The sequence below is a fragment of the Myodes glareolus genome, chromosome 24 (genome assembly GCF_982192425.1).
Source record: "Myodes glareolus chromosome 24, mMyoGla1.1, whole genome shotgun sequence".
NCBI classification, from domain to species: domain Eukaryota; kingdom Metazoa; phylum Chordata; class Mammalia; order Rodentia; family Cricetidae; genus Myodes; species Myodes glareolus.
Genome location: NC_142049.1, coordinates 29057681 through 29071924, shown reverse-complemented (window position 1 = coordinate 29071924; position 14244 = coordinate 29057681). Strand labels below are relative to the sequence as shown.

The following is a 14244-nucleotide window of genomic DNA, read 5'->3' as shown; positions in this document are numbered from 1 at the left end:
CCTCCCTACTACCTCCTTCATTTATTCTTTGTCTAGCAAAGAATAAATAACCACAGTTGTCCAAGGGCAGCCAACATGGAAAGGGCATAGATCCTGTCAGACACCACCTTCTCAATTTTAGGACCCAGAGGACACAAGACTGTTTAAAGTCAGGATTCAGGGATGGAGGTTGCTTCCTTCAAGAGTGCTCATTCTTGGCTATGCCAAGGAGAACATCATGGGTTGCTGAGCCCCTCTGCAAACAGAAATGTCTCCTTCCAGGAGATCTCATATCCCCAGGCCAGCGTGACACCCGTCAGATTCTCATTTCCTCTTCTAAAAAACAAATATGTGAATAATATTACTTTTCAGGGAATACTATCTGAGAACTCATAATTCTCGAGTTTAAGTGGAGAGAGGCAGAATTGAAGCCTCATGTACAGCGGCCGTAAAGGGGCGCTGTTGATTCCCCTGGGAGAGCAGCCCATCCAGGCTCCTTAGGTCGCCCCTGCAATGCCTTGCTGTGCTTTCTTCACACATCTGTTTAATAAAAGTGGTCTCCTGGCTTCAGGAAAACTATAAATGGCACGTGGGAAAGCTGTCAGAGTGTTCTCCTCAGAGTTGCTAGCTCCAGTCTGCCAGGAGGCGGGAGAGGGACACAGTCCTGAGCAGATGGGAGGCTCCGGGGTTACACTGCTCCTTGAGGTTTTGGTTGGTGTTAGACAGGAGGAAGGACGCTTGGCAGCCCCACAAGATCACAAGTTGGTGTTGTCTTGCACTATTAGGTTTTTAGTTATTTGTTACAGCAAAATAACTAAATAACAAATAACAAAAAGTAAAGTGTATATACATATGTATGTGAACTATGGCTATGCATACACATATATGTGATAAATTGCTTCATGTGTGTGTTCGTGTGTGTGGATATGCATGTTTAGCATACATGGGCAGATGCCAAAGGTCAAACTTGGTTGTCTTTCTTTAGTCAACATACAATTCAGATTTTTCTTGAAGTGGGGTCTCTCACTAGCCTAGAACTCGCCAAGTAGACTAGGCTGTCAGGCCAGCAAGCCCCAGGGACCCCCTTCCCATTGTGAAGTTATAACCACATACCACCATGCTTCGCATTGTATGTGAGTGGGAATCAAACAAGTCTTCATGCTTACCATCCGAGCTGTGTTTTCCCTATGTGTGTGTGTGTGTGTGTGTGTGTGTGTGTGTGCATGTGTGTGTACTAAAGTCACTGATCTACCCAGAATATCTAATTAGAATAGTATAACTTTCAAGCACAGACTCAAGTTGGCTACTACAAAATCCAAAATGCCACAAATTTAAAAACTTTTCAGTGTCAACATGGTGCCCTAAGTAGAAAATTCCACACCTGACCTCAGGACCAGATTGTGGTCAAAACACTAGAAATACTGCATAAAATTACCTTCAGGGGTATGTATATGCATGCATGTGTGAATTTTGTGTTTGGACTGGGATTTTTAATGTCTGGGAGACTGCCTGATATATATGCAAATATCCCAAAATCCAAAGCAAAACAGGAATCTGAAACATTTCTTTCTCAGCATTTTGGAAAAGGATGCTCAGTTTGTCTATGCACAGAAAACGAGTCTGCTGTGGACCTAAAGGGATTCTGTTCTGAATCACAGAAAAATGGGGAGGGGGCAGCTTTGAGAAAGACAAACAGACGGACGGACGGACGGGCAGACAGACAGGTTCACCATGCCTTCCTAGAGAATTCTGGCTCTGTGGCTTGGAAGAGCTATCTACCCACTTGGTTAATAAATGCTATGTGCCCTTAAAGTGTTTAGGGGCCACAAGTGAAAACAATGGCCTAAGTTATAATTGTGTCAAAAAAAATATCCCGCAGAGCTCCTTTCCCAAATCTGAGGCTTTGGAACTTCAGTTACACAGTATAGTGCTGATGGGACGGTAGCATCCAGGTGCTCAAGGCGGCGGAAGGAGGCTTTCTACAGCCGTAGTTCTTCCAGGGAAATGCCTGCTCTTCGCTGCCAAAAAAACCAATAGAATGGTGAAGGGTACAGAAACCCCTTCTCTTCTCATGCCTCATCACGGTATTTTCCGATAGAAGCAGAAATATGTCTACCTAAAACGCAACCAAAACAAGCTTGAAAGGTCTCCCCAGATGATGCAGTGACCCCCGTAGAATGCTCAGCACATACCACAGGTAGGAAGGTGTGCTGCCAGCAGGAGGGCTCCGCAGGTACCTAGTGTCCCCACCCCCTTAGCCTCCGAATGACCCCATTCTACTCCTGAGTCTGACCGCTGAATTAGTTACTTTTCTTGTCTATAACAAAATGCATGACAAAGGCAACTAACTCAAGAGAAGGGGGTTTATTTTCATTTCCATCATGGCCGGGAAAACATGGCAGCAGGAGCGTGAGGCAACCGGTCACATTATTTCTGTAGTCAAGATGCAAAGAGATGAATGCTAATTCTCCCTTTACTGTCTCCATTGATTCAGTCTGGGCTGAAGCTCAAATGATCCTACTCACACTTCGGGTAGATAACCTCACCTCAACCAAATCTTGATAATCCTCCACAGATACGCCCAAAGGTTTGGCTCTTCAATAATCCTACCAAGTTGACAGTATTGACCGTCATAGCTACTCCAGTATCTCTTGTAAGTGTAGATATGGTGATGATCTTTTGTCACAAGATCAGCTTGTCTTCAAAATCTGCCCGTGCTGTAGCCTGGGTCAGCATTTCCTTCCTTCTGCTTTCCCCTTGGACTCCATGAGCCCCTGATGTGATCCTTATGGACCAAAGTAGCTTACCATATTCTCTTGAGGACAGGACGATGGACCCTCAGAATGTAGGCAGTAACTGAAGGGTGGCATCTTGTGGGATACTGGAACTGGAGGTCCATCGGGTACCTAGAGCAGGCCACAGTCCCATGAGTAGGGCACAGAGATTCTTTTCAAACTTGGGGAATACAAAAGATTGAAGAGATTCAGAGCTGCCTTTCCAGGTGGGGTCAGCTCAGCTGCACCAGCACCAAGGTTCGCCCTTACACCTGACATTTATATTTCCAGAGTCAATTGAAGCAGTCAGGCCTGTCACCTGGGAGTCAGCGCGTGAGAGAAAATAAGTCGAGTAGTAAATAGAGCTGACAGGCATGAGCAGGCTGCCTAAATATACAGAAATTAGGAACTGGAGAATTGGCTCAGTAGTTAAGAGCACTCACTGCTCTTATAGAAGACCTGGGTTAGATTTCCAGCACCTATATGGCTGCCCACAAGGGCCTGGAACTCTTCCTACCAACAAAAGATCCTGCACATATGATGCACATATATACAATTGAGGCACACTCTACACATACACATTAAGATAAATAAAATTATCTTTAGAAAATGTTTAAATATAGAAATAACACAACATTAGAAATCATTTATGATGACAACATCTTTATTTCAAAACAAATGCCAGGCTTCTCTCCTGCTGCTCAGTCCATATTTCCTATTTATCCTCTTGGAGAGGATCAGAACATGACAATTAGGAAGGCTTGAGAATCCTTGTTACCTCGAAACCTAGAACAGGAAGAAATGTATAAGATGATATTTTAGTCCTGTGGGAGTAGCCAGTAGAAATCGAATACTTACTCATTGCCCTGTTTCCCATTACCTCCCAAAGAGACCATTGCACAACCGTGGCTAAGTGTACATGGAACTGAGTGTGTACAGAGCTAAGTGCACATAGGACTGAGTGTATATGGAGCTGGGTGCACACAGGGCTGAGTGCACACGGGGCTGAGTGTACATGGGGCTGGCTGTACACAGGGATGAGTGTACATAGGGTTGAGTGCACATGGAGCTTAGTGCACATGGGGCTGAGTGTACATGAAGCTGGGTGCACACAGGGCTGAGTGCACATGAGGCTGAGTGCACACAGGGCTCAGTACACATGGGGCTGAGTGCATATGGAACTGAGTGCACATGGGGCTGAGTGTGCATGGAGTTGAGTGAACACCGACTAATGTGGGCTGGATGCTGTGGTCAAGAGTTTGTAAACAGTATGTGTTCTTATCTCACTACCATACCACACAGTAGACAGTTACCTCTATCCATCTGCGTCACTGGTGGGTCCAACAGGAAGACATTTGCTACCTGGAACTAGAGAGGGACAAATGAATGACACCCCCCAGTGCCCACTCCAGAGGTTCTGGAATGTCTGCCAATGGTTCTAAACAGTGGGGTGGCCTGCGGGGATCTCATTAAATGGCATTCAAAGCTATCTTAACAAAGAATGGAATGGCTATCCATGCTCACCATCTAGAGTCGGAGATGCTTTGATGAGTATTAAGATCCTGGGCACTAGGAATATGTAAGGAAGGATGAAAGAGAGACTAAAGATTGCTCATCACCCAAGGACCAAGCAGGAACGGTTCCCTGGTAGCCTCAAAAGAGCATTCTCTTCATTTGTGTCCTAGTGAATTGTGGTGTCCAAACTGCTCAATTGTTCCCCAATACTCTGAAGCCAACAGAGGGGCCCATTCACAGGTGACTGAAGCAGTGGGTTAGTACACAGTTTTAGAAAAACATTTTCAAGTGCCATCCTCACCCCCATTTTCCAGTGGCCCACACGATGCCATTGTCACAAGTTACTGACTCTAGTCTGGAGGCTCCTCAGACCATGGACAGCAGGGAGGACCTAGTCTCGGTGTACTTCTTCAGACATTGGAGAGGCCTTGGTGCGGACTGTATCAGTCAGCTAACGCTGTGTTAGCAAACCTCACATTGCCTTAAAACAGTGCTAGATTCTCATGTGAAGGCAGGAAACAGAATCAGCCAACCTACCTCATAACCACATTGAAAGCGTCCCCTGAATGTGGGATTGGAGGAATGGCTTAGTGGTTCAGAATGCTTGGTCCACAATTATGAAGGTGAGAATTTGCATCCTAGCACCCACATAATAAGCTGAGTGTCTCTGCAAACACCCGTAACCCCAGCTCTAAGGGGAGATGCAGATAGGAGAACTGCTGGGCTTTCTGCCTTCCAGCCTAGCCAAAACATTAGCACCACCACCATCCCCATTCAGGAAGAGACCCTGCCCCTGAAGCATAGGGGAGAAGATATGGAATACGATAATACCTTCTTCTGACCTCCAAACACACACACATATATATACACACACATACACATGCACACACATTAAGTATCCTCCTGGTGCTGAGACATGACCAGTTTCATGTCTACTCACGCTCCACTGAACTAAGCATGTGCTATGACAACAGATAGGTTGTATGATCCTACTATAGGGAGAAAGGGAGGGAGCAGCTGGAATATTACCTAACCTTCTGTGAGAGTGTTGTAGCAGAAAGCTCCCTATACCAAAGAGGCCACTGAACTAGATGACCGGTCAGGTTACCCTGGGTTCTGAAGCTCCAGAATTCTTTCTAGAGTTGGTGACAAAGCTCTCTAGATCTGTCTCTCTCACCACTCACTCACCACCGGGTTATTTTCTTCCTGTCCTTTCTCCCTCTGGGCAGGTGGGTGGCCGGTCAGTGGAGCCCCTGTTCAGCAACCTGTGAGAAGGGCGTCCAACATCGGGAGGTGACTTGCGTATACCAGCTACAGAACGGGACACATGTCACTACTCGGCCCCTCTACTGCTCAGAACCCCGGCCGACCCCAGTACAGAGCTGTGAAGGCCAGGACTGCCTGTCTATCTGGGAGGCATCAGAGTGGTCAGAGGTGAGTGCCTGGGCTTGCCACTGAGGCTGAAGCCATGCCATGACCTGCAGGCCTTAACACAGGGCCCACTGTGGGCTGTCTGTGCCAGGGTATTCCCCAAGCACCAAGTCCTTCCTGCCCCATGATCAGCTCACAAATGCACTCCAGCTACTTCCTTAAGCCCCATCTGAAATCACAGCATCGCTAAAAACAGACAAACATACATAATGTAGTTTTGAAGATGAATAGGTGCACAGCACTGGGAAAGTACTGTTTGGTTCCATTTCTTGTGCAAATTCCTACTCAGAGACGATAGGTGGACAGGTGACAGATGATAAGATAGAAAGACTAGATGATAGATAGATAGATAGATAGATAGATAGATAGATAGATAGATAGATAGATGAGAGATAGATAGATAGATAGATAGATAGATAGATAGATAGATAGATGATAGACAGACAGACAGATAGATGATAGACAGACAGACAGATAGATGATAGACAGACGGTAGGTAGGTAGGTAGATAGATAGATAGATAGATAGATAGATAGATAGATAGATAGATAGATAGATAGATAGATAATAGACAGACAGAAGATAGATAGATAGATAGATGAGAGATAGATAGATAGATAGATAGATAGATAGATAGATAGATGATAGACAGACAGACAGATAGATGATAGACAGACGGTAGGTAGGTAGGTAGATAGATAGATAGATAGATAGATAGATAGATAGATAGATAGATAATAGACAGACAGAAGATAGATAGATAAATAGATAGCTAGATAGATGAATGATAGATAGATAGATAATAGACAGACAGACAGACAGATAGATAGATAGATAGATAGATAGATAGATAGATAGATAGATGATAGATAGATAATAGACAGACAGACAGACAGATAGAAGATAGATAGATAGATAGATAGATAGATAGATAGATAGATAGATAGATAGATGATAGATAGATAATAGACAGACAGACAGACAGATAGAAGATAGATAGATAGATAGATAGATAGATAGATAGATAGATGATAGATAGATAGATAGATAGATAGATAGATGATAGATAGATAATAGACAGACAGACAGACAGATAGAAGATAGATAGATAGATAGATAGATAGATAGATAGATAGATAGATAGATAGATTGATAGATGATAGATAGATAGATAGATAGATAGATAGATAGATAGATAGATAAACAGACACTAGAGACAGACAGACAGAGAGAGAGAGAGAGAGAGAGAGAGAGAGAGAGAGAGAGAGAGAGAGACTGAATACCCATTGACCCATTGACCTTTTTCATTCTCCTTTGGACATGGCTGAATTATAGCATGGTCAAGCTGAGTAGCTGATTTCAAAGCTTTCCCTGAAATGCCAGGGCAGCTCTTGCACTTTGCAGGAGTTAGGTGCTGGGAGGGACAGCCTTTGGGATGCAAGTCAGAGTTACAGATCTCACACCAAAAAACCTGTTGGAAAGCAGTCAAAAGCAAGGCCTAAGTTTTAAGTCAGAAGGCCACTCCTGGAAACACCATTTTATCTTTGGTGAAGTCATCCTTCAAGGCTTTGCCTTGGCGTTACAATTCTGTTGATTGTTTGGATATAAAACAAACAGAAAGTAGCTAAATAAAGGGATGAGCTTCCCCTGGTTCCCCAAACCTAGAGTAGTCTAGGAAACTTCAGGAGACTGGATCCAAGACACTCTTCAGTGTGGAAAATATTTTTAAAGTTCTCTTTGATTGCCAAACATAATTATTTTGAATAAAAAAGTATTTGGGACATTTTTAATGAACAGAAAGCCTGTCATTGGCTGCTCTAAACTGAAGTTGGATTTCAAACAAATCTTAAAATGCACCTATTTAAGGGCTGGGGTCCTTATCCTGCCCTTTATGATATTTGATGGAAAGGGGAACATTTAAAATTGTTTTTTTTTCTTTATATGCTCTTAGAATTCTAGTTTCTTATTCATGGGAAGTCTTCCTCAGTACTTGAGATGAAGGCATGTGAACACCCCTCCCTTCCTCCAGGCCAGGGCATCCCCTGGGTTTTGACCACCTCGAGCTCAAACAAGATTTGTACTTCAATCAGAAAAAATTCCCGAACTCTATGGGAAAAATTAAATCCATTCTCACCTAAAGAACCAAGTCATATTACAGCCTAGAAGACCACCTCATGGGAAGTGTGGCCCAGAAAAACAGGATTTAAAGACATTCCTCTATGGTGTCCCTCTGCATTACCTAATCCTAACCCTGAGTCAGTGTCCACAAGGGCACACCTGATGTTGCCGGCCTAGAACATGAAATCTAATCACACACACCCCCACCTGCTTGAATTGTGCCCAAAGCTGGTATTCTGTCCTGCTGTGAGCCAACATGCCTACATCCCTTCTGCTAAGAACTGGCTTTCATTTTCTTATGGGAGAAGAGGCTTAGAAATGTATTCACCCAACAGTGTTGACCACCCACCACCCACCTCCTTCCCCAGCTTCTTCATTACTCTATTGGAAGGAGGATCAAATATCAGAAGGAAATAAAAGGTTTGTGGGAGCCCTCTTTTCCTCAGCTGCTTGACCGCATCCTGGGGGAAGTAAAGAGAGATTGAGTATCACCCTCCTGGGTCCTTAGCAACAGCCGTCTGCACCCACTCTTCCTCAAGGCTGAGAGTCTCAAGGGAATGGGCTTCTGATCAGAGGGTGGAGTCCAGCCTTAGCCAAGGAAACAGCTGGACAGCAGTGACTGTTGCTCCAGAGAGTGGCAGATTAGCTTAGCATAGGACAACACAGGAACTGGCCACAGGCAGAGGTGGTAACTCGGCCTTGGTGGCTGAGGAGTTCTGGGTGCAGGTGCCAGGACACAGACCATGAGCTCAATGGAGACATGGCCACGTGGAGAAACAGAACAACCTCTCAGAACAGATACAGAAGGGCTCTAGCAGACCCGAGCATGGCACTGGCTGGCCTTGTCGTCCCCCTTTCCTGTCCCTCACCAAACCGTAGATTACATCCCTAAAGCTAGCCGCAAAGGTCTATTCCCTTATTTGACCACTTCCTCCTCCTGAGGATGACTATGAGGTCCAGGTACCAAAGTACTGAAGTCCAACCATCAAACGCCCTCCTTTTGGTTACCCTAATTAACATGCCCAATCCAAACAAACCAACTCATCCTAACATGGGGTTTCTTCTTCTCCCTTTATAAACTGCTGTTTGCCTATGGGCCATATCTGCCTCCACTTTATCCAGAGGCAGTTTGTCCCTCTGGGGCAAAACTCCCTTCCCTTTTTCTCCCCTCTCCCATGCCTTCCATTCCATCTTTGTCCCTCTGGTGCAAATAAATCTTCTGTGCTGAGAACTTGGTTTTGGTGTATCCTGTGCAAACTCAGGCCCTTTCAGAAACCATCACTGCAGTGACCTGGACTCAATGCAATGGCCCTGCTAGGCCAAGAGGACCGATGCCCTGAAGTCTGCTATGGAGTGGTCCCTTACATCTGAGGGTCACTTTCAACTAGTTCTTTTCCAGGGCCACACTGTAGTAAGGAGAGCGGCGGGCTGCGTCCCACCACCCAGCTAACTTAACCCCTGAAATAATTACACAGAAACTTTCTTCATTTAAACACTGCCTGGCCCATTATATCTAGCCTCTTCTTGGCTAACTCTCACATCTTGCTTTAACCCATATCTAGTAATCTGTGTATTACCACGGGGTTGTGGCTTACCAGGAAGATTCTAACCTACGTCCATCTCAGGCTGGAGAATCATGGTGTCTGCCACACTTCCCTTCTTCCCAGCATTTTGTTCTGTCTACTCCACCAACCTAAGAGCTGCCCTATCAAGAGGCCAAGGCAGCTTCTTTATCCAACCAATGAAATCAACACAAATATAGAAGGACCTCCTATACTACCACACACATATACAAATGTGCTTCCCAGCAAATCCAGGTGACCACTGTTCTTGGGAATGTATTTGCTGTTTGAAACAAGCCAGCCAAGATTAATCTCAAAGCACCACAGGAGGAAGAGTCCCCACAGGACTGGAGAGATGGCTCAGTGGTTAACAACACTGGCAACTCTTGGAGAGGATCCAGGTTCATTTTCCAGCACCCACATGGTGGCTCACAATTGGCTATGACTCTAGTTCCAGAGGATGTAATACCCTCTTCTGGACTCTGAAGACACCTTCCTATATGTGGGGCACATACATGTACTCAGTCATATACACATACACATAAAATTTTAAATAAAGAAAAAGCTCATACACATAAAATTTTAAAAAACGTAAAAGCTCATAAGAAGGTAGGTAGACACTATTTTAGGATAAACTTCAGTAACACAAATGCCAAGAACAATGCTTGTCCTTTATGTGCTTTTTTTTTCTGGATATGACAAGACTTTTAAAAAGTTTAGGCATTTCAATGGCCTGCTACACGTGATAAACTGAGCTAGCCTGAAATCCCCTCTGCAGAATGCAACCTTAGCCTCCTCCACTTCTATGTGGGAAGATGGTGTTCCTCTTGGAGTCACACATAACAAATTGAAAGGGAATGGTGGCTCTCTGAGCTGTGGACTGTCTTCCTTCTGCCTTCTGGCTTAGGGCAGGAGACCACATCCCCTCTGCTTACCCACCATCTTGACACTCTTGTCAGCTACACTCTCCCAGAGATGACAAGTCCTCTCCACCTGAGCTTCCTTCTACACTGAGAGCTGTGTAAGTGCCCTCCCCAGCATACCTTCCCACAGTGGAGTGGGCCGGGGCAAGACCCAGTGTCCCCGTGTCCTGTCAACTCCTTGGACTCTTGTTTCTCCTTTTTTGTTTTTGTGTTTTGTTTTGTCTTTTTGTTTTTCAAGATAGGGTTTCTCCGTGTGGCCCTGGCTGTCCTGGAACTCATTCTGTAGACCAAGCTGCTCTCAAATGCAGAGATCCTCCTGCCTTTGCCTCCTGAGTGCTGGGATTACAGGCATGTGCCACCACTGTCTGGTTTTTGTCATTCCCAGTTGCATGAGGACACTACAGTCTTGAGTTCTTGAGGTCTTGATCATCATTTGTGATCCCTTGGGCTCTGCCCAGATCCCCTCTGCAAGTTGTTCCATGTCCTGCCTCCTAATAAGTAAATTATGCTATTGTGTGGAGTGTTGATCTCTCCATTCTTGGTATCCACACTGAAATCCCAAGCTTGTCTTAGGAGAAACACCCATGGCTTCTAGCTCTTGCCCCCTGTTTGATCAAGGTCTTTACCTTGTGTATCTAGAGGCCAGGTGGCTCAGATTCCTTTGCTGTCAGAACCCCACTTGGCTCCAGCTGGCCCCTGCTTCTTCTGCCAGCTCATGTGAGGTTTGCCCTTTCAACTCCTGCCCTGAGTTGATCTTTTAGACCTGGCAGCTGGCCACTAAATTCCATTTCCTTCATTTGACCACCTAGGTACCATGAGTTCTTCTGAGTCCCATCTGTCCATTACTGGCCACCTGGCAAGGGTCCCCTGAGGGAATAACAAAGACTGAAGACCAGGTGCATTTAAGGATGGATTGTGTCGCATCGTCTTGTCTGCCTCCCAGCTTGGGCCTGGTACACAGTGGGGATTTCAGTGATGTTAATGGACTTGAACTGAACTGGAATGTCCTAAGCACCCCTGCTGTGTCTTGCAGTGCTCTGCCAACTGTGGCAAAGGGACCCAGAAGCGAACTGTGACCTGCACCAACTCTCAAGGGAAATGCGACGCATCCACAAGGCCGAAAGCAGAGGAGGCGTGTGAGGACTACTCCAGCTGCTATGAGTGGAAAACTGGGGGCTGGTCTAAGGTGAGAACAGAGTGCTGGGTTTCCATCCCGCCACGGCAGTGTGAGCTAGCATGAGCTCATAATGAGGCAAGTTCACTGTCTTTCCCCACCCCTCAGAACTGTACTCACTGTTGACCCTGCTTGCATCTTCCCTGCCCTTTCCAGCCGGTCAGCAATGTTTCAGCTTGCTGGGAGCATCCCACTACGGTGTGTGCATTTGGAAGCAAATCAAATGCAGCCTAAAGCACATAGTTGGTGTTCCTCAGCATCCCAGCTTCCCCTTACAGCATGCTTGTGGTACCCCAGCAAACTACCATGAGCCTATCCACATAGCTACCCATCAGGAAAGCCTTGCAAATCTAGGAACTAGGTTGAGAAGACCCATTTCAAGGCCTCAGAAGTACCATTTATTTGGTAAACCAAGTGCTACAGGGAAGAGGCTACAGGGTAGAGAAGGCAGGAGTTCTGGGAGATGTCGAAGAACTGGGGAAAGTTTAAATGGCAGTTGAATGTTTTTTAAAATGATGCTTCTTTGTCAAAACCGTGTGTGTATAGTTTCTCTTGTAACCCCCAGAGCTGGGTAAGTGGCGATCAAAGGGTCCTTGAGGTTTGTTGCCAATCAACCCACCTCACCACATCAATGCATTCCATGCCAGTGAGAAACCTGACCAACGAAAAATATTGATGGCAGATGAAGAACCATACCTAAGGTTGTCTTCTGGCACCTACATCCATGCGCACCTGTATACACACCTGTATACTTCACCAAGGCTCTCCAGTATAGTTTTTTATTTTATTCCTTGCTGTTTGAGCCATAGTAGCTTTAAATGATTCCTACTTACCGAGGACTAAGGGCTGAGGCCTGTGTAAGGACTAGTTTGTAGATTGTCCCAAGAGCATTGTTGCAGAGACACTTGGTATCTCATGAATGCAGAGTCTATTGGCTTCTTCATGGTCTCAGCAACTGAAAGCCTCCCTATACTTCCGGAGTCTCCACCCGAGGGACCCAGAAGCAGCTGCGATCGCTTGACCTGCACCATCAGTCCCGTAAACATTTCAGAATCTGTTGCTAATGTCTAAAACCATGTTAAAATGAGTCCTGAAATTTTGGATTTGGGTCTCACTATAAAACCTGGCAATACGTCCCAGGCAGGCAGTTTGGCTCTGCCTCTGGCAATGGTCGCTCTACTGGAACGCTTTACCTTCAGATTCTGGTACCTGCAGAAATGTCCATGCTATCCATGCTGTCCCCAGCCTACATCTGAGCACAGACCCTCCAAAGGCTTCCATTGCTGAACAATTCAGTGCCACCTGCTGTGCTAAAAAGGCAGCCTGTGGACACCCGTAAATTTGGAGAAGACCAAAAGACCTTCCTTGGCACATTCTGACCAAAGAAATGGAATTAAGGGCATCAGTCCACTACCCCCACCCCAAACAAAATCAATACAACCAACCCCAAGATGAATCTCAAGCAGAAGAAATCCAACATCAAAGTCGTGGCAAAAGAACTCTGCCACCCTTAGAAGCTATGCTTACTGAGTGGAAACAGCAAGTGACAGGTCCAGGGCTCCGACTCCACGTGTGTCTCACTCTCCCGCATCTTTGGTCCATATCTCCAAGATGGGGACCACCAAGGCTGTCTCAGCCTCTTTCTCAAAGATGCTCCTGCATTCTGAGGTGTAGATGAGGACACTCTTAGACAACTAGCTCAACTGCCTAAAACATGTCACTCAGTTCACCCCGGGTCCCAAGGCTCTTCTCACCAACTTGACCTGGCCTCATTAGTCAGGCTATCCAGACCCAGCCTGGCCACAGGGAGGCTTGGGCATGAGGCAGAGTGAGTTCTGGGTCACACAAGCCCATCTACATTGAGGAATGCAATGCAGTTGTTTCTTTGCTTTGAACCTGTGTCTAACATCCCATTATTCTCCAGTCTAACAGATAACTTTAGGAGAATGTTTGAGGCCCTTAAAGAGTAAATGAAAAATTCCCTCAAAGAAATGGAGGAAAAGACAAACAAAAAAATGAAAAAAATTAATAAATCCCTTAAAGAAAACCAAGAAAAAGCAATCAAACAGATGAAAGAAACTATTAAAGACTTGAAAACTGAAATAGAGACAACAAAGAAAACACAAACTGAGGGAATTCTGGAAATGGAAATTGTGAGAAAATGATCAGGAGCCACAAATGCAAGCATAAACAATAAAATATAAGGGATAGAAGAGAGAATCTCAAGTGCTGAATGTTGTAAATAGGAGTGGTGGGCTGTGTTCCTGCCGCCCAGTTCCTGGCCGCTTATACCCCAAAATAACAACATACAAATTGTAATCATTTAAACACTGCCTGGACCACTAGTTCTAGCCTCTTATTGGCTAACTCTCCCATATTGATTCAACCCATTTCTAATAATCTGTATCTTACCACGAACTCATGGCTTACGAGGATGAGTCTAACCTACATCCATCTCAGAGAGGAGAGCCATGGCGTCTGCCTGACTCTGCTTTCATTCTCCCAGAATTCTGTTCGGTTTATTCTGCCTATCTAAGCTGCTGTCCTATCAAAAGGCCAAGGCAACCTCTTTGTTTAACCAATGAAGGTAACATATAGACAGAAGGCCTCCTACTCCAGCTGAAGATACAATAGAGGACATAGACTCATCAATCAAAGAAAACATTAAATCTAACAAAAGCTTAACACAAAATATCCAGGAAATATGGGACATCATGAAAAGACCAAACCTAAGAATAACAGGGAGAGCAGAAGGAGAAGACCAACTC

The 14244-nt window shown here is 45.3% G+C and overlaps 1 protein-coding gene and 1 long non-coding RNA gene across 3 annotated transcripts in view; one reads left to right on the top strand and one right to left on the bottom strand.

The window, feature by feature from the left end:
* The window catches only part of LOC148117985 (uncharacterized), a 37821-nt gene that overhangs the window by 967 nt on the left and 22610 nt on the right, over positions 1 to 14244 (bottom strand). Inside the window, exon 2 of the long non-coding RNA XR_015736262.1 lies at positions 2787 to 2885. This is a non-coding gene — a long non-coding RNA (uncharacterized LOC148117985). The remainder of the gene's footprint in view (positions 1 to 2786; positions 2886 to 14244) is intronic.
* The window catches only part of Adamts17 (ADAM metallopeptidase with thrombospondin type 1 motif 17), a 309925-nt gene that overhangs the window by 275904 nt on the left and 19777 nt on the right, over positions 1 to 14244 (top strand). For both annotated transcript variants that reach the window (XM_087901254.1, XM_087901253.1), the window contains 2 exons: positions 5498 to 5702; positions 11336 to 11488. In XM_087901254.1, the coding sequence (XP_087757380.1) occupies positions 5498 to 5702; positions 11336 to 11488 (358 nt within the window). The remainder of the gene's footprint in view (positions 1 to 5497; positions 5703 to 11335; positions 11489 to 14244) is intronic.